The 20,435-nt window shown below is 51.3% G+C and overlaps 1 protein-coding gene across 1 annotated transcript in view; it reads right to left on the reverse strand.

The window, feature by feature from the left end:
- The window catches only part of EFCAB6 (EF-hand calcium binding domain 6), a 225,018-nt gene that overhangs the window by 16,050 nt on the left and 188,533 nt on the right, over positions 1-20,435 (reverse strand). Inside the window, exon 25 of the mRNA XM_055396088.2 lies at positions 2,737-2,964. Within this exon, the coding sequence (XP_055252063.2) occupies positions 2,737-2,964 (228 nt within the window). The remainder of the gene's footprint in view (positions 1-2,736; positions 2,965-20,435) is intronic.

Genomic DNA, 20,435 nt, shown 5'->3' on the forward strand with positions numbered 1-20,435 from the left:
CAGACCAGCCCCTAGCTCTGCTCTTCTAGCATGCCGCACCGCCCTCTGCAGCAGAGCGTGGTGTGGAATCACAGAACTGATGTTCCCACAGGCATTGAATCTCTCTCTACCCTCCCGGGATGCAGACTCAAGGGAGGCAGGGAGCAGGCCCTCCTTGATTCCCCAGGACCTGAGGTCAGCACTCTGCTCAGAGGGCCAGAAGGCCACTCCTCAGTGAAGGAGGGGGTGCCTGCTCCCTTTGGGCACTCACTGTGCAGCCAAGACAGACAGCGTTGTGGGCAAGGACATCCAAGAGTGTGCCAAGGGGTCGGCAGATGATGGAGAGCGGGGTTGGGGGGCGGGGAGGGCAAAGCGGGGCACGGTCAGCTCCAACAGGGAAAGGCGTGGTCCGAAAAGAATTCGCTTGACCAGATACAAGGGGGCAGGGCCGGGGGCAGGCAGAGACAGCAGGTGGCAGAGATGGAGCAGGCAGAACTGCAGCCTGGGTGGAGGACACCCGGACCAGCCTGGGGAGCACTGTCCCACCTCCTAGGGGAGGACACCGAGGCTCAGAGAGGTTGAGCACTCCAAGGTCACACAGCTGGATGAGTGCAGAGCAGGGTTAAAGTCCAAGTCTGTCTGCATTTCTCTCACTTCCTAGAGGTGTCTGCCTGAGAAGCATCACATCTGCAGTGTTCAGAAGAGTTTGACAGCCCCTCTCCCCAGTGCAGCCGCACAGTCACAGTCTTTAGGCAGTCACCGTGGGCTCATCTAAATCACCTCATTGGCACAGGCTCTCCCCGTGGGGCCCCTGTCTCCTTAAGCCAGATCCAAGTGGACACACTTCTATGGCCTTTTATAACACACTTTATACAGAGCCATGAAGACCTTCAGTGCCCAACTCCACCTGCTCTGAGAGCCACTCTCCTGTTCTTGAAGGTTAATTGTGCCAAAAGTTTTCCAAAGATGTGGCACTTTCCGACTTAGGGAGCTCTGTTAAGTCAAGAAAGCGGGCCTCTTGGATTCACGATGATTGGATCTTTTAGAGATAAGTTTATAATGTAGATAATCTAAGTCCTAGAATCTGTCCTGGCAAGCTATTGAACCTGGCTGGACCTGTCCCAGCGTCTCCGGTGGACTCGTCCCCATGCTGGCATGAAGGGTCTAGACGTGTCCAGTCCAGCGTGCACATTACTTCTGTGTCTTACTCTGCCAGACTCAGGACCATCCACCTGAGAAGGTCGTTGGCTAAGCAGCTCATGCAAGGAGAAAACATATGGATCTCGGGGGCTTTTGCTTTCTGTTTACCAGCCTGTATCTAGAAGCAGCCTTCCCCATATAGCACAATTTCTGCTAATCATCACCCGACTTAAATCGCGGTACTTATGCCAGACTTTGACGCTTTTGATGATGCGGTCTGTCTCTGAGATATGTCCGTGTATTTTTAGAAGGCAGCATTTAAAAGTAAGTGCTTGATCATGTGGCAGGGGGTAGGGGGTGGGGGTGGGGTTGTCTGTGCTGGAGATGGTGAAGCTTTTTCTTAGTGGACCATTAAAATCAAATTCTCTGTTGAGAATGCCAGATACGCCAGCATGTCATTAATTTACATCTATAATTACAGTAAAATTTTACTCATTTAGATGGAATGAAAAATCTTTATTAGTAAAACCTTTATTAGTTGGCTCTATAGAATAATAAATGCAACTGTATTAATTTGAAAGACTTCCATCCATTTGTAGCAATGGAGAGATGTATTTCAAACAGCTTCACTTGGTGTGGTTGTTCTTTGGAAAGAGTGCTTAATTTTTCTTAGCACAAAAATGATCATAATGCCTAAAAAAAGGTGATATTTTAGGAAAGTGAAATCTGATGTTCGTATTAGTAATATCTTTAACAAATTCGTTCTTTAGGGTAGTGAGTTCAGCGGCCTGAGTAGGGCTGGAGGGTGGGTGTGACGATCACTCAAGATTATTTTCAGTCCTTACCCTAAAACTCTGAGATTAGGAGTCGTGAGGTTGGAGTGGAGTCTCTCCCAGCTCTGGGGGGCGGGACAGAGTGACGTTCCCACACGGGGAGCTGTAGAAAGCGCCTGTGCTACGTCTGGACGGAACCAGGAGGAAGAGGGGAGGCTGGGTTGCTTTTGTGAGTATTCTGGATTTCCTTTTTTGTCTGAATTATTAAGCAGGAGCGGGCTGGCGGCAGTGTATTTTCTGGGGGAGAAGGGACAGCCACGTGTGTGTTTGGATCATCGGTGCTCTGTGTTATTGGCAGCTCAGCCCCTGGGCTGTTGGGGTCTGGGTGGGGGACGTGGACACGGTCCACCTGCGGGACGTGCTAAGCACCCACTCTGTCCAGCCTTACCTCCATCTCCAACCCCCACCCCGGCTCAAGTGTGGAGAGAAACTGGCCATCTCTCTGGATCAGTTGGGCCCCGGAATGATCCAGAGAAGGAGTAAGAGGGGTAGTGGGAGCTGGAGCTGAGTTTAATTCGATTTTAAAAATAAAGGTGACATGACTTGCACCCTAATTGAGATGGTGCATCCCATACCTGTTACAGGAAGAGAAGGATCCTGTGTCTCTTTAGTAAGATTTAAAACAACAGCAGCAACCCCCTCTCCCGCTACCTGCCAAAAAAATAAAACCCTTCCCATATTTAAAGAATAGAGAACAGCTTTAAGCTCTCTATACTCTGGGAAACAGCTGGCCTGACGCTCATAACGACACTGCTTAGAAGGCTGAGCAGAACGTGGTCCTTACTTGCTCGTCTGTCAGAACCTGGACGTGGCGAGTACAGATGGACCGGAACTCGTCCCTGGAAGTGGTATTCGTCTTCATGGTGTCAAAGTTCTCGAACTCCTGGGCGATGGTGTGGTAGTGGGAGGTCACAGCCTTGTGCAGTCGAGCCAGCAACTCCTGGTTTGCCATTTCCTTGGGCGATAAGGGCCGTGGACCTCTGGGCATCTTCTCAGCCCACTCCACAGAGGTCTGGGCAGAACAGAACAGAAAATTGATCCCTTTAGTAAATAATGAATTGCCTTAGCTCTGAGAGCCTCAGGAAAGGGTGGGGCCTGGGAGGCCCAGGTTCATGAGGAATTTGAGCCAGGAGACAGAGAGACCCAGAGGCCTGACTGCAGGTGCAGATTTGCCTGAAAAGTGGGAGCCTGGGCTGACCAGCCGCAGAGCGGGGAGCAAAGTGACTGAGCCCGCAGGGCAGGGCAAGGGCCGGGCCCAAGGAGGGCACACCTCTTACCCCCAGCCATTCACTCACTTGGCCTGTCCTTTGGTTTGCTGAACAAACACACAGTGAATGTCTGCTCTGAGTGGTAAGGGAATCAATAGGGATGTGGATCCAGACTGCTTTCATTTCCAGCCCTCAGTACGGGTTGATTTATGCTCATGACAGCTGTAATGTGAATGGCATTATTAATGCATTTGTTTGGCTGTGCCGGGTCTTAGCTGTGGCATGCAAACTCTTAGTTGCAGCATATGGGATCTAGTTTTCTGACCAGGGATCAAACCCGGGCCCCCTACATTGGGAGAGTGGAGTCTTAGCCACTGGACCACTAGGGAAATCCTGTGAATGGTGTTTCTTTTTGATGACTGCTACCATATTGTGCTGCAGCACCACTGCTGGTTAAGTGTCCTTTAAGTCTGAGACTTTGAGACCCACAGGGACTTAATCCTGGTGAGTGTAGAGTCCTGCAGTTGGAGGCTGCAGGGACCATGGAGCTGGCCTGATGGCCTAGATCTCATTCTGCACCCCTGGGAGGTGCTTACAGGGCATGGGGATGCTGTCCATGGTGCTGGGGCATCCTGAGGAGGGATAGGACCAGTCTGGGCACAGGACAGCTTTCTGCAGGGAGGAGTGAGCCAGGAGGAAAGAGAGGATCTTCTTACTGGATGGCAGGCTGATGGGCTGGCAACGAGCATGTGCCCAGGTGAGCTAGAGGGGCCTGTGGAGGCCTGCAGCCCACATTCAGTAATCTGCTGATGATCAGTGTGGTGAACAGAGAGACCACAGGAAGAGCAGTGAGTTGAGTTACTGATTGATTCTCAACAGCCCTGGAAATGATGAGGGTTTCTGTGTCTACCCTGGGCACCGAGGAGACTGAAGTTGGAAGGGAGAAGCCAGGGCTGGGGGGCGCAGCAACTGAGTCCTGAGCTTCCTGCAAGGGTAGTTGGAAGGGCAAGGCCTGCAGCATCTACTTGCTGCCATTCCAACTACCAGAAGGCCCCAGAAAAGGCCCCAGAAGCTAGACCTGTGGTCACCACATCAGCAGGTGGGCTCCTGGTAAGAGGAAGGGGTGGGGCCCTGGGGTGGGAGGCGGGGCTGGGCTCCATGAACCCAGGGGTAACAAGCCATGGAGGCTGTCCCTACACCAGGGTGCATTCTCAGATACACTGGGTTTCTCCAGTCAAAACCATTAGTGACTGGTGGCTAGAAGGCAGGTTCTTTCAAAGCACCAGCACCTGGCCAGATGATCGCATCCAATCCCCACAACCTATGTGAAAACTTGGTCATGACTCAAGTTCAGCAGTTCCACAGGAGTATGTGTATTATATGCGACTTTCCTGCAGGACAGAGCAGAACATTCCTCTACAAAACTGTATCAAACACGGGATGCTGCTGACAATGCCCTCAAAAGCGTGGCTATACACCCTTACACTCTAACCACAGCCCACTACATCCTCGACCACCCAAAGGTTAACAGATGCTTTCAAATACGTCCATTGGGAGCCATCTGCAAAGTGAATGAACGCCTTTCATTTTTCATTCTAGAAAAAAAAAAGTGACCCTACAGATGCATCTTACACTTTTTCGAACAGTTGAAAACACGCCTGCTATGTCTAAGTATGAAGGCCTTTCCCTAAACACCGCGAGGGGTGGCAGTGATCAGAGAGTAGAGGGATCCTCTCTGGATGGAGACTCAAGCTCCAAGTCCATTCTTACGCTGGTCACACCTTTGGGGCCTAAGGAGGGTGTGCCACGGGCGAACATAACTGGAAAGAACACGGGTGTTGTGTAGTGCAGGGGAAGGTGAAGACCCCTCTGACTCTGGCTCTAAGTGGCCGTGTGGCATCCACACGCCACTGAATCAAGTTTTCCTCGGTTTCCTCATTTTTTTCCGGGAGGAATCTAGGCTCCCACGAGACAGGGTGTGTGAATTTTCTTTGAAAGTGTTAACACACAAAACAAATCAGAAATACTTCTGTTTTAACAACAGATATGGAAGAACTCTAACAAAGTAAAATGGGCAATCTCAGGTTAATATGCTTTAAACTCCAGAGGAAATTGAATCATTTTCTAGCAAGATATAGACTACTAAATTTAATGTAAGTAACATTATGAATAGACAAGTAATCACAAAAGAAGTTTAAAAAGCTTAAAAGAGTTACCATCTATCACTACAAAGGTGTCAAGCCCTGGAGTGGGTGGGCTGACACGCTCTCCTCCAAGGGATCCTTCCTGCCCAGTCTCCGCATTGCAGGCAGACTCTTTATCATCTGAGTTCCCAGGGAAGCCCATGAATACTGGAGTGGGTAACCCATCTCTTCTCCAGGGGATCTTCCTGGCCCAGGAACTGAATCAGGGTCTCCTGCATTGCAGGCGGATTCTTTACCAGCTGAGCTACCAGGGAAGCCAGATAATTTTTACATTAGTCAAATTATTCCAGATCACAAAAAGGGATATGTAGTATTCCAGTTCATTGTGTATTACCCTCACACAAGAATACAGTCAAGAAAACACTTGAAAAAAAATGAGCCAATCTAGTTTATGGACATAATGGCAAATATAACAAAAATTTTTTAAAACATTTTTTTAAAAACCAACTTTTTAAGGAATATTTAGTGCTGTATTTTAAAAGGGCACACCAAAATCAATCAGGGTTTATTCCAAGAATTAGGAAGTCTTCCTTATAATTAGCAAAGGTCACATATCAACACATGGCAAAGCTCATCTAACAAAATTTGGCGGTCATTCCTGATAAGATGGTGTAGAATAGAAAAGAACATACACACTGTATAGAAATAAAGTGAACACCTCAAACACAGAGTATTAACCAGACACCATCTGTAAACGTGCTATACGGGTGAAAGGTGAATTTCCATTAAAGTCAGAAACAAGACAGGCAGGTTCACTGTCAGTTCTGCTCGTCACATTTTCAGAGGCTCTAGCCTTTGAAATAAGACAAGAAGATGAAATAAACGGTCGAAAACAAATGTTGAAAAACAACACTTATCATTACTCTTGGGTATGATTGTACAACTAGAAAATCTCAATATAATTATGAAAGTGGCTGAATTAAAGTAAAAAATGCAGAAAACGCAATACCTTTTTTCTTATACAATAAATATAACTAGTTAGAAATTATCTTATAAAAAAATCCACGTTCACACTAATGACAAAGCTATTGACTACTTTGGGATAGATTCCATCTGAAAGGCATGAGACCTATATGAAGAAAGCCAGACACAGTCTACTGAAGGTTATCAAAGCAAGACTGGACTAAAAAGACACATACCATGTTTCTGGATGTGAAGACTCCATTTCAAAAAAGAAAACATTTTTCAAATTACAAATAAAACTCCAGGAAAAATCACAATGGCTATTTGGGGGGACCCATTAGACATAGATATTAAACAATGCAGAGACATAAATATGTGAGATTTGCCATGAAGTTTTTGGAAGAGGCTAGCAATGATGTTTTTGAGTCACCATATATCAAGACACCGCAAACTTGATATAAACAGAATAGCAGAATGAGAATAGTGCGGTCCAGGATATACAAGCAGAACCGTGGACACCGACTCAGGCTGTTCACGAGTGAGAAGGAAGTCTCTGCGGTGACCGAGCCCTTATATCACAAAGCCCGTCGTTACACACTGACAAAGGCAGCAGGAGGAAGGTGTGGTCCATATACCATGGAGTGCTGCTCAGCCATGAAAAGGAGCGTTTACACTGTGCTGGCATCTACAGTGCCATCTGCAGCAACACGGATGGAGCTAGACACTGTCACACTGGGTGAAGAATGCCAGGCAGAGAAAGACAATTACCAAATGGCGTCACTTACGTGCGGAATCCAAACAAAAGCAGCAGGGTGCAGTGTGGCTCTGCTGACTCCAGGACACCTTTGGGTGAGGGCAGCCCTCCTAAGCAAAACCGAGCATCCGTTTCGTAAAGGGAATTCTCTCTTCCCTCTTGAGTTAACAGCTTCAAAATACCATCCCCGCCGAGGTCCGCATCTCAGCAGATGGAAACTGGCTCAGTGGCCCAGCCTGGAGTCCTCTGTGATGCGTCCATCATGCAATCTGTCTATCATCTATCATCCAGACCTCCCCAAAATCCCAGTAGCCCCACGCCCAGTGCGTACCTGGAAGCTGACTGCTCCACCCTCACCTCCTGGTCCAGGCCACCATCATCTTGCACAAATTACAGCCTCCCTCCTTCCGCCCTCAACCTGTTAAAAGTACACACGCATGAGCGTCACATACACGTACGTGTTAGCGCCTGTTCTCTGGGCAGGGGGTGGGGGAGGGCTGAGCCATAATCGAAAAGCCAGCATCCTTTTCCCCTGAGGACCATCCCTGTACAGTGCGAGTCAGATCATGTACAGCTCTCCAATGGTCCCCACATTGCTCGGAGCAACCGGCAGGGCATCACAATGGCTGCCAGCCTGCCCACTATGACCTCTGACCTCACTCCGGGCCAGCCTCCTGCTGTGCTTCAAAAACACAAGCTTGTTCCTGCCTCAGGGCCTTGGCACTTGCTGTTCCTACCCTCCTCTCAGGGTTTCTACCACATTCCTGAGCCGAACGACACGTTCATTCCCTCTCCCTTTCCCTTCTCATTCTCCGTCCCACGTTCTGCTCTCTGATCCATCTTATATTTACCCTAATTGTCCTCCATCCCAACAGAAAATAAACTTCAAGGCCAGGGCTCCAGTCTTTTGCTCACAGATGAGTCCCTGAGTGCTTCAAAGAACCCGGCACACAGTGGGGCCTTGATCTTTGTTCAAAGAGAGAATGGATAAGCAGTGTCACCAACACAGCCAATTAAACAAATGACTGCTCTGCACGGCCATCCTGGGTCTTCTGTTAAAAAGCTCCGATCTAGAGGCTTCCCTGGTGGTCCAGTGGTTGAGAATCCTGCCTTCCGAGGCAGGGGACACAGTTTCACCCTGCAGTCTGGGAACATCCTACATGCTGTGGAGCAGCTAAGCCCATGTGCCACAACTACCGAGCTGGCGCTCCAGAGCCTGCACTCTGCAACAAGAAGCCATGGCTACAGGAAGCCCGCACACCACGCCTTAAGACAGCCCTCACTGACCACAACTAGGGAAGAGCCCACGTGCCGCAACAAAGACACAGCGCGGCCAAAAGTCAAATAATTATTTAAAAATATCATCACTCTTTAAAGAAAAAAGAAAGCTCTGACCTGGTCACAGTGCAAAAAAAAAAAAAAAAAGGAAATGAAATCAAGATTCCATTTGTTTTTCTTCTAAGAAACACAAACTTCTGGATTGACAATACCAGCATTGGGAAAGGTAGAATAAGGTATGTGGAGCCATGAAAGTGCCCATTCTTCCACCTGGTACCTGCCCTTTGAAGACTCTCCTCAAGGAAGTAAACAAGATGAATTCATGAAATCATGATCATCACGGTATTATCTGGAGAAGGAAATGGCAACCCATTCCAGGATTCTCGCCTGGAGAATCCCGTGGACAGAGGAGCCTGGCGGGCTCCATGGGGCTTGCAAAGAGTTGGACACGACTGAGCGACTAACATGCACACAGTATTATTTACACAGTTCACAAAAAATCAGCAACACTTTAGATGTCAAAATTGTCTAAATCAGGAGAATGGCTAAATAAACCATAGTATTTCTACAATGCAGCTATTTAGAAGGCTTCAAGAAATAGCTTAACAGCATGGTAAAATGTTTGTGGTGTGCAGAGTGGGAAGGGGTGCAGCAGATTGGTCCACATGACCACACACAAGTACACACACGCACACACGTCCACACACACCAGCACTAACTCTTGTTCTCTGGAGGAGGAGTAAGCCAGGGCAGAGGCGGGCAGACGACTGCGGCTCCCGAGCTGCAAGTCTTGCCTCCCACGTGGGTTGGGGTCCAGAGGTCAGGAGGCAGGGTCGGCTTGGTGGCAAGCAATGCAGAGGCTGGCCGGGGGTCCGGGAACTCTGCTTGGTGTGACTGCCCATCTCTGCCTGGGCAGGAAATCACAGTGACATATGGGTCACACTGAATCCCAGAGCCCCAGGGGGAGGGGCGGGGGGTGCCCAAGCACCTGAGCCAGGCATGCGACACACACATGTGACCCACACGCGGGAGATGCACCCAGAGACGACGAACACTCAACGCACGCCCGCGATGGCTGTGTCGAGCCATCCACAGACACCCCTGGAGTGCCTGTTGCAAGTCAGGCTCTTCTGCTGATGCATGGGAGATGTAGGTAAAAGATGATCCTTAAATAGCCTCTGCCAGGTGAGGGTCTTGGGGCCAGGGAGAGAGAGGAGAGCCAGTTTCACAGGTGAGCAGAGATTACGAGACGGGTCATGTGCTTTCGACACAGCTGATGGGAATGGCTCCCTGAGGAGAAAACCTCAGAGCCTGGAGGTGAAGGAGGCACAGATCCTTGCAAACCTCATGTGGCAAGCTGGCATGAATGTTGGGGGAGCAGCGCTGGCCTCCTGCACCCCCAGTTCCCTTTCCCAACCCTCCCAGAGCCACACCAAGGGCCAGGCTGAGAACGCAGAGAGGGAGGGTGACTCTGGTTTGTCCCAAAGCTGGTTTTGAGGCCGGTTGGGGAATACTCTTGGGCTGCCAGCAGAGATGACTATTGTGTGTTCACGGCAGAAAACTTAGAAACTATAAACAGGGCGCAAACTGAAACAAAGGTCACCGGGGGCCCCGCCCCCAGCGGTGTCACAGCCATCGCCCTGGTGCACGTGGGACCAGCCGCAGACTGGAAGGTCCCCGGGCACGCAGTCCCAGCACTCCCCACCCCAAGCCACCCGGGGCACCCACTGGCCTCGGGAGGGCAGGGCCTCCCAGCTCGCCCATCGAGGACACTGGGCTCGAGGTGGTCAGGCGCCCGTGTTCTGGTTCCCACCTTGCTTTTGTGCAAAGCCGCGCAGGCACCGCCAGCCGCACTCTGAGTGACTGGAGACGCCGGGGAGGAACAGATGGCTCTTGGTCTGGCGCTTTTGTGTCCCTGGCACTTGTCACGTGACCGTTCTATCTGAATGGGGGAAAATAGGGCTTTTCTATAACTGGAAGCAATGTTTCTCCTCATCAGAAAAGACACCACTATCTTGAGACGCAAATGTCACTTTCCAAAACCAACTACACTTTACATAAAAGGCCTCTTCAGGATAGAGATCGCAGCTGCAAGACAGAACTCAGGGAAGGGATGGGGCGTCGGGTGCCTGCTTCCGTCCCCACGACTGTCTGGAGCGGGAGGGGTGGACCCACTCCTCCTGCAGCCCGTCATCTGACAACTGGATGCTCGCAAGGCTCTTCCGGTGACTTTACAAATGAGAGGAAAAAAAAAATAGTGGAATCTTATGCACTACGGGCCTGACCCAATTAGAGGATGAATTCCATGTTTGGAAGCAATCCTCTCTAATTTTTTCAAGGGCATTCCTATAGAACCTTGTTTTACTAAACACTGGTCCCTCTTGATATCGCAGAGAAATACAGACCACTTGTGCCAGAAATAAAGTTCCCGGTTCCCTTCATGACTTCCCAGCAGCAGTAGCACAATACATACAAGGAACGTGCCCCAGTATATGAAGCATACAATCATCAAAGGACCGAATAATGATGCCTCGCTTCTGAGGAGCTTTTCTTGGACTCAAATGTAGCCATGTATGTCATTTAGTAAAAACCAAGCTTTACAGTGAAATCCAGTGGTTTGAAATCCTGCTGCTGCTTGGACTCACCCAAGAGGCGGCTCCAACCAGTGTGGGGTCAGAAGGAGGCGGCCTGGACTGGGGGGTGGTCAGAGGGAGGTGGCCTGGATTGGGGGGTCAGAGGGAGGCCTGTGCTGAATTCCCAGAGCCACCTCTTCTGCCCCAGCTCAGAGCCCCTCCCCTCCCCCCACAGCGCCAACATCTCTGATGCTGCCTTCTGCTCAGACTGGGTTGTCTCCAAGTGCACACAGGCTCAGTGCAGGGAGCCCCCACCAGGCCCTGTCCCATCTCCCTGGGGGTCAGGCCACACCTGCCATCATCACTCAGTGCCTGACACGGAAGAGGAAGAAAGGATGGTTGCACACACCTCCAGAGCACTGCCAGGGAAGCCACAACAGGAACCCAAGTTGTGGCCGACTTGGATAGAGCCGAAGCGGGTCAGGGGCCGGGCCAGTCCAGCAGAGGGCCCCAGGGTGGACAGCAAAGACAGCTCGCGGTCAGCGAGGGCTTCGGCACCAGCCGGGGCTGAATGGAGCTCCGCGCTGCTCTTTCTTGTGGCCTCGGGCGAGACGCACACCCTCCTCCTCCCTTTCCCCACGGGGACAAAACCAGAACTGTCTCCAAGGGCAGCCTCAGATCTCAACAGAACGACACACGCAGTGCTTCACCCAATGCTTGGCCAACACGGGCGGCCTTCTTGCTGCTCCTGCTGGTTTCTTTAGGAGACATTTTGGCCTGAGTCAAGAGATGGGGCAGACCTGGGTTCAGGTCCTGGCTCCTGGCTCCCTCGGTCTCCGCCACAAGTCATCAGAGGGGAGAGGCATGTGGTGCCTGCTCTTGCCTGCACGTTAAGCCAGCCTGCTGGGGACGGAAGCCAGGTCTATATGTGGTCACACACCCCGAGGCAGGGGAGAACCTGGGCTCCTAACCAGCGGCCTCAGGCCTGCCATGGGCTCAGATTCGGGATGGCTGGGCTACAGCCCTGCTTCCCATCTTCCAGCTGGACCTTATGCAGGCACCTCACTTCTCTGGGCCAAGGCTCTCCGTGTGTAGCGTCATGACAGCCACATCAGTCAGAGGGAACTCCCCACGAGAATCACTCCAGGAGACAGGGGAAAAACAGGCAGCACCACTTTGATTCAGGAATTAGCCCTGGCTCTGCTGTAGGGAACTCGTATTTGAAGGGGGTTGTGGGTTTGATCCCTGGGACAGGAAGATCCCCTGGAGGAGGGCATGGCCACCCACTCCAGTATTCTTGCCTGGGAAATCCCACGGACAGAGGAACCTGGCTGGCTGCAATCCATGGGGTTGCAAAAGAGGTAGATAAGACTTAGCAACTGAACATGCATGCATGGGGAAACCCCAAGAGAGAAGCTTGTGCCCCCCAATTCAAAAAAGCTGGGGAAAGTTAGCCAAGGACAAGAATCAGTGACACAGGGCAGGGTGTGCTCTGAAGGGCTCACTGACCCGGGAATTCTGTTAGCTCATGTTCAGTTTCATGGTACTCTCATTTCAATAGCTCTATTAAGAGCCTTGTAGTACCCTGTCAATAAATTATGTCCAGCCACATCTTGGCTGACTTATCAATTTTCCATGACATGGTATCCTAAGCAACTTCTCTAGACAATAGGGAGGAGAGAGCACGGCAGAGGAGGGTCGGTGAACCGTCAACTGATCCAGTGGAGCTGGGACGGCGGCGTGCAGGCATGCATTTCCTGGAGGCATGGGGCACCCAAGGCCTGCTTCCTCCGCTCCCATCTCCACAGCCTCTGCCGTGTGGCTCTGGGTTTCCTCCAACCCAAGAGCTGGGACTATTTCCCCATCCCATGGCTTTTCATTCAGCCAACAACTGCTTTGGCCAAGGGAATGTCAGCAAGTACAGTGGGATCAAGGCATTAAGAAGCCTTTGCGTGACCGGCAAGCCCTCCTGTGTCTGAGGTGCTGCCTTGAGAGGGGCTCACCTGCTTCACTCTGGTCCAAGGGAGCAGAGACATCCCAGGGAGGCCACTGGAGCTGAGCCCAGGTCAGCCAGCCCACACGCAAAAGCTGAACAAGTGTTTACAGTCCTGGAGGTTCTGGGGCTCTTTGTCATACAGCGACAGCTGACTGATTGAGTCCTGAATTTCCGGTTAGTGAGAAATAAAAGGTACTGAGCTCAGAGTACAGAGAAGAGAAGGTGGCCTTTTGGCTCTCACTGCTCCTTGCCAACGGTCACTGAGCAAAAGGACTTGATGTCACTTGTACTGTGGGTGTCCAAAGGTGGCCGTTACACCTGGCTGGGACAACATGGTTTAGCAAGGTCTGCTTCAGCTCTCAGGTTAGAAACACGTCGGTATATTGATTTAACTCTTAGGAAGGATATAATTAAGCTAACCAGACTGCATGATTCTTCTACTAAGTTTTGTTCTGAATACTTAGGGAGACAATTAAACAGTTTTTTTTCCCATGATTCCTTAGAGGAGGGGGAAAAAAATCCTGAAACTTCATACAGAATAAGAACACAGCAGGTAGCAAAGACTCCTAATTAGAAATACTCGGGAAGGAATTCTTCCACTTCCTCTTAAAGAACATTGTAATTACTTCTAAGAATTGAAAAATTGCTTCATTTGATCAAATATTTTGATTAGCAAAGAAATTAATTGCACTGTATCTTCATTTGTATTTACAGTGAATTAATGAATGCTAAAAATAACAACAGCAGCAAAACTGCCTGTCAAAAAAAGATAAAACATTAAAAAAATCTAGATGGAAATAAAGTGGAAGCTCTGCGTGCAAACGTGCCGATACAGACGCCTCCCGCTGGGATCAAGGAACCAACTTCGGCATCTCCCAGGGACCCCCATGCGCGGGGCCAAGGGTGGACGCTCAGGCATCGGGAGGGCTGGAGGCCTTTGCAGTGGATGGATCTGCCTTGGTGGTTCAGCACGCTGCGTGCAGAAGTGAGGGAGATAGGCCAGAAGCACAGGTACCACTCAGGCTTCCTGGGGGCATGACGCTGCCCACCCTGGGGTCTCTGACCGAGCAGGGGTTCTTTCTGGGCGATGAACACACGCAGATCTGGAGATTTCAGCTTCCTTTTCCTTTGGAAGGGCTAAACTCAAGCCAAGCTTCAAGCCAACCGAACCAAGGCTTACCGAGACCCGGTCCTGGGAGCCACCCTATGCTGTGCTCTTTCACCCAGGCTCTGAGCTGCAGCATTGCGGAGGTTCCTCTGACCCTCTCCTTGCCCTTGGGCGCAGCCATGTCCTCCCTATTTCTGGACAAGTAAGTGGGGCTTCTCCCTGAAGAGATCAGGACCTGGGCTGCTCCCCTGTGAGCTGATGACGGAGTTCAAGACGGCCTGATTTCAGAAATGTGCTCTCCCATCCTCCCGTGCCCCCAGCCCCTACCACACGCACGAGTACAGAGCTTCCCCAAGAGAGGTACCAGCATGGACTGAGGGCCTACTGCGGGCCGGGCTCTGTCCCAGGCACGGGCACGTGAACAGCTAAGGCCAGGCCCTGCCTGGAGACGCTGATGCTCTGGGATGCCCGTGGAGGCAAGCACAGGGGAGACCCACCCCAGAGCCTTGCCCCGTCGACTCCGTCCCAGACCCTCTGTCCCTGCCTCGCATCCCCTTCCCTCTCCTTCTCCTCACCCTGGCTCCAAACCCACACTCCAGCTGTTCCCAAAGTACATGTTTCCCATCTTGGGTCCCTGCACACACTGATCCTGACACCTGGGAATCTCATCTCCCGATGTCCGGACGCACTGCGAGCTCATCAGAGAGCCCTTTCTGCCTCCTCGGCCCTGACCATGGAGACTGAGGGCCTCCCGCTCTGGCTCCCTGGGCTCACTTCCCCCCCAAAGCTCAGCATTTGCAGAGGATCCACCAGACACCTCTGGAAACACCCAATCCACAGCCCCTTTGGTAGCACCTAATTGCTATAAAATGCAGAGAAACAGAGGAAACACTTAAGCTACCCCTGTGACCCTTTAATGATTCAATAAACTCATGGCTGAAGTCATTTATGAAACTATGAAAATGAATTCTTCCACCCAAATAAATTACACACCATATAATCACATCATTACTAAACATTGTACATTAACCAGGCACTCAATGAAGAAGGATAGAATGAAAAAAAATAATAATGCAGACATTTGGTGTTTGCTATTTTGGGGGCTCCAAAATCACTGCAGATGCTGATTGCAGCCATGAAATTAAAAGACGCTTACTCCTTGGAAGGAAAGTTATGACCAACCTAGAGAGCATATTAAAAAGCAGAGACATTACTTTGCCAACCAAGGTCCGTCTAGTCAAGGCTATGGTTTTTCCCGTGGTCATGTATGGATGTGAGAGTTGGACTGTGAAGAAAGCTGATCGCCGAAGAATCGATGCTTTTGAACTGTGGTGTTGGAGAAGACTCTTGAGAGTCCCTTGGACTGCAAGGAGATCCAACCAGTCCATTCTAAAGGAGATCAATCCTGGGTGTTCCTTGGAAGGACTGATGCTAAAGCTGAAGCTCCAATACTTTGGCCACCTCATGCGATGAGTTGACTCACTGGAAAAGACTCTGATGCTGGGAGGGATTGGGGGCGGGAGGAGACGGGGACGACAGAGAATGAGATGGCTGGATGACATCCCCAACTCTGTGGACATGAGTTTGAGTGAACTCCGGGAGTTGGTGATGGGCAGGGAGGCCTGGCGTGCTGTGATTCATGGGGTCGCAAAGAGTCGGACACGACTGAGCGACTAAACTGAACTGAACTGATGTTCAGGACCACTCGCTTAACCAGAATAGCAATCCTGTACGGTGGACACTCAGACACTCAGACTGACAGCAGGAAGCTGAGAGCAGGGGCCTGGTACTGGTTGGCTTTCTAATTCCGGCTCTGGTGCTTCTAGCTGTGCGACCGGGAATACATGCTGAAACCTCTCTGCTCCTGTTTCCCCCTCTGTAGAGCTGGAGAAGACTCCTGAGAGTCCCTTGGACTGCAAAGAGATCCACCCAGTCCATCCTAAAGGAGAACAGTCCTGGGTGTTCATTGGAAGGACTGATGTTGAAGCTGAAACTCTAACACTCTGGCTACCTGATGCAAAGAGCTGAAAAGACCCTGATGCTCAGAAAGATTGAGGGCAGGAGGAGAGGGTGATGACAGAGGATGAGATTGCTGGATGGCATCACCGACTCGATGGACGTAGGTTTGAGCAAGGTCCAGCAGTTGGCGATGGACAGGGAGGCCTGGCGTGCTGCAGTCCATGGGCTTGCACAGAGTTGGACAGGACTGAGCGACTAAATTGAACTGAACTGAAAAGGGTTCTTAGGAGGATGAGCTGAGTTAATTCAGATAAAGTGCTTGGGACAGGGCGGCTCACAGCACATGCTCAGTGCGTATCAGCCTCTGTTTGGACATTGGTATCTGACTGTGGGTGGCAAGAAGATGCAGGAACTGGCCGGGCAGAATACCAGGGAGGTGATGGGCTTCTTCCTCCCAGTCTGTCTTCAGGGACCAGTCACATTCAGGCCTCAGTGAACGCCGAGAGGTGGAGCTTTCTAGTTCATTCAAGAACGGCTGGGGCCATTTCTGCCGGAGCAGTCGTCGCCCCTGGGGAGGTGTGTGAGTGCTCACCCGCCTTCCCACCAGCCTGGACACCAGGGCTGGCCCAGGGCCTGGCACATCGTCACTCACATTTGCTAAACGTGGGGAGGTAAGAAGCTCCCAGTTGAATGGGGCAGTTAAAGCCAGAACCCAAGCAGCTCCCCTCCAAGCCAGACATTCGGGTCCACGGAAACAATCAAGACTCAAGTGCCATCCTGGATTTGCTCTGCAAGGCTTGCTCGGGACAACGACTTCTTGGCTTGACTCCCAGCTTCCTGATACGGTCACGGCCTTGTAGAATCTGCAGAACAGCTCAATGCTGGTGTTTAATTGACCCAAGCACAGCAATTGAATTGGATCACAAATCCCTGGAGGGACGAAATGAGTGAGGGTCTCTGGGGCAGGCTACACCACAGTCTGCTTACTTGAACAGGCAGAGAGCGTCCTGCCCAGGGTAGAAATCGGGAGGGAATGCCAGCCCAGATACCAGGGGAATGCTCTTGAGGCAGTGGAGGAGCTGCTCAGGGCCCCCTGGAGACGGGCTGAGGCTGGCCCTGCTGGCGGTGTGCGGGCTCAGGTGGCTGCAAGCCTGGCACGGCCCCTTTGCTTTTCTGCAAGGCGTGAGGAGACCAGGCTGAGTTTGCTTTGGCGGGCGTGCCCGTCCTGCTTCCAGCCGGGGCCCATCTGGCAGCTGCTAGAGCAGCAGGTGCCCAGTCCCCCCGCCTGCCCACCCCTCCTGGAAGCTGAGGAAGGCGGGGGCGGGGGGACTGCTCTTCCTTCCGACTGGAAGCTCCAGATCTGGGTGGGGCCCTGGACTGTGGGGTGCTTCAACCACTCGGGTTTGGGAGAGCTGGGTTTTTCCCAGGTGGCGCTAGTGGTAAAGAAACCACCTACCAATGCAGGAGACAAAAGAGACTCGGGCTCAATCCCTGGGCTGGAAGACTCCCTGAGGAGGGCATGGCAACCCACGCCAGTGTTCTCGCCTAAGAGAATCCCACGGACAGAGGAGCCCAGTCCATAGGCTCACAGAGTCAGACGCAACTGAAGCAATTTAGCAGGCACATGCATTCTAACCTCACGAGAAGGACAGTGTGTCACGCTGACTGGCGGCCAGGAAACCTGAGCAGGCTGGCCCCGACTGCTCCTCTGGTCTGAGGGTGTCTTTTTCATTCCAGGCGGTTGACTATGTTTCTTTTCCTTTAGCTCAGGCACGGTGGGCCAGAGCCCCTCACCGTGCACTGACACCAATGTGTCATCGCTTGTCACTGACACCAAGGTGTCACCCCAAGTGTCCAAGTGATCTGAGGCATTCCTCCCAAGCTGCCGTGTCCTCGACCATCTCCGGACAACAATAACAACAGGTAGCAAGTATTCCACTGGAGGTGGAAAGTGAGGGAAATTTAGGGAAACATTCAAAACCCCCCAAATTATATCCAGAGCACTTGGATTTTTTGGCATCAGGGGAAAGAGTAAATAACTGGAATGGCATATCTTAATAATTTCTTTATTTCCAATAATCTTTGGGCCTTTTCCTGAAAAGGAAATGTCCCCATTCTTTACAATATTCATTAAAAATACATGAACACCATTACACTTACAATAAAAAGGAAAATAAATCAAAGTAACACTGTTGGCAACTAATATAAACATGATGCTCATGAAAGATTACAACCATTTTGATTGTGGGTTTACAGTCTCTTCTTTGGTTGAAAACTACAATCTTAAATTCTCCCTTGGAAAAAAAAATCACCTTCAAGTTGCTTAACCTCTCACTAGATAACTTTAGAGGTGATATATTATAAACACCAGGTAAGGACTGATCTCATTGGGTCTCAGTTAGCTAAAATGTGGCAAATTAGTTACTCTGCATTGAATAAGGATGTGCTTTGTTAAAAATTCCATTATTTCCATGGTAATAAAGTAGAAAGATTTTATATGGGTTCCTACTGTGCCTTTTAAAAATTCTATGTCTGCTCTGAGCATTATTTTATATTCAGAGAGGATACTGAAATTTCACTTTAAGACTTAAATGTTAAACAGAAATGATTTTCTAAAAACAAGGTGATACTCTACATAGCTCGCACGTAGCTTTTTGAAGGTATAATGTTTTTCCCACAAGCAAAAAAGAGGTGTTTGCTGAGGGCAGACACTCAGGTGACATCTTCACCCGGCTTGTGAGAATCTTGCTTCTGAGAAAGGTGTTGGTGCGGACGTCCACGGCTTGTCCTGGTTAATTTTTCTTTACTTTGCAACCGAGGCCCCGGGAGCGCTTCAGTTTTCATAATACCTCCTTGTTCCTCTTTCCGAGAAGGCAATGGCACCCCACTCCAGTACTCTTGCCTGGAAAATTCCATGGACGGAGGAGCCTGGTAGGCTGCAGTCCATGGGGTCGCTAAGAGTTGGACATGACTGAGCGACTTCCCTTTCACTTTTCACTTTCATGCCTTGGAGAAGGAAATGGCAACCCACTCCAGTGTTCTTGCCTGGAGAATCCCAGGGACGGGGGAGCCTGGTGGGCTTCCGTCTATGGGGTCGCACAGAGTCGGACACGACTGAAGTGACTTAGCAGCAGCAGCAGCTCCTCTTTGGTGCTACCTGGGTGAGTGCTTCATCCTGACTCTGGCTGGTAAAGTCGACTGGTGCCGGGCTTCGGGGCTGGGTGGTGGTGCAGGGTCCCTGGGGGGACGCGGGGCCCACATGTGGAGCCGATGCTAGGATGGTTGATCTGTACAGGCTGCTCTCCCCTCCCCCCCACTTTGAGGAGCGCCTCAGGGGTATGCCACAGGGCAGAGGGGAGCCGAAATACCAGGGCTCAGCTGCACCCTGGGATCTGGAAAGTTCCGCAGCGTCTGGTGTGATGAGAGCTGAGGCGCTTTTCCCTGCGGTGTGTGATGGACACAGGAGATGGATCTGTACAGGTTTGGGGGGGCATTTGGCACCCTATCTAAGAGATGGGTGAAGTCGCTGTCTACGCTCCGGGTGCTTCCAGCTCCCGCAAGGTCTTTCACGACGCCTCCCCTACCTTTCCAGCTGTCTCTTCTCTAAGAGCGGATTCAGTTCAGCTGGGGATTATTCACTGCGAACTTCCTCTGCAAGGAGAGGTCCCGACTGCCTTAATTACATTTCGGTAATCTCCTTTTAATTACTTGCCGCCCGTGCATCCCCTAGAGGAAGGGACGGCTGATGTCGTATTTAATGAGCTCGAGGAGGATGCATTGACTGTCCCTGTTGTTAGTTAACTTCTTTTCCTTCTGTCAAGCACAGTTGTCAGCCCGAGATTAGACTTCCGAAATCGCCACCAGGTAGGGGCGTGGTCCCGGCTCGTCCACAGCCGCCTCGCCATCCCAGTCCACCCTCATGGGAGCCGACCCACGTCCCTGCTGAGAAGTCTCCAGGGTCTGGGACCTGAATTCTGGAGCAAGAGGTGCGGGGCCCCGGTGGTCTGCCCCTGCCCCCTCCCCATCAGCAGATGGACGTGCCCTGAACCTCCGTGGTCACCCCGTGCCCCGCCCTTCAGGTCAGCAGTCCCAGCCTCAACTTGCTCTTCTGGTAAAGGTACCTCCATCTTCACACCCCTCCCCGAGCCAGTTCAGGGGTTGATACCATCTCATCCCAAGCGCCTAGTGCATGCAGACAGGCAGAGCAGGAGGGCCGAGCAGTGGACCGGGGGTGCCAGTGTCCCTGCTGCAGCCCCTCCAGCCCCCTGGCGGGCCCCCTTCTGTCTTGAAGCACACTTCCCGCCGTCACCTGCATTACAATTAGTCCTAAAGCCTCCTCTTAGGAATGTTCAGCAAGGTGCTTCTGGAGGCGCAGGGGACTCCAAGATGAGGTCAGGTAGAGTGTGGGGGGAAGCAGGGGACAACACTCGAGGCTCTGGCAACACCCCCCTCACCACGCTTTGGGCTCAGGGACTCCAGAGCTGGCAGAGATGCTCAGAC

The sequence above is a fragment of the Moschus berezovskii genome, chromosome 6 (genome assembly GCF_049115385.1).
Source record: "Moschus berezovskii isolate FMDL1 chromosome 6, NW_MosBer_1.0, whole genome shotgun sequence".
Lineage (NCBI taxonomy): Eukaryota > Metazoa > Chordata > Mammalia > Artiodactyla > Moschidae > Moschus > Moschus berezovskii.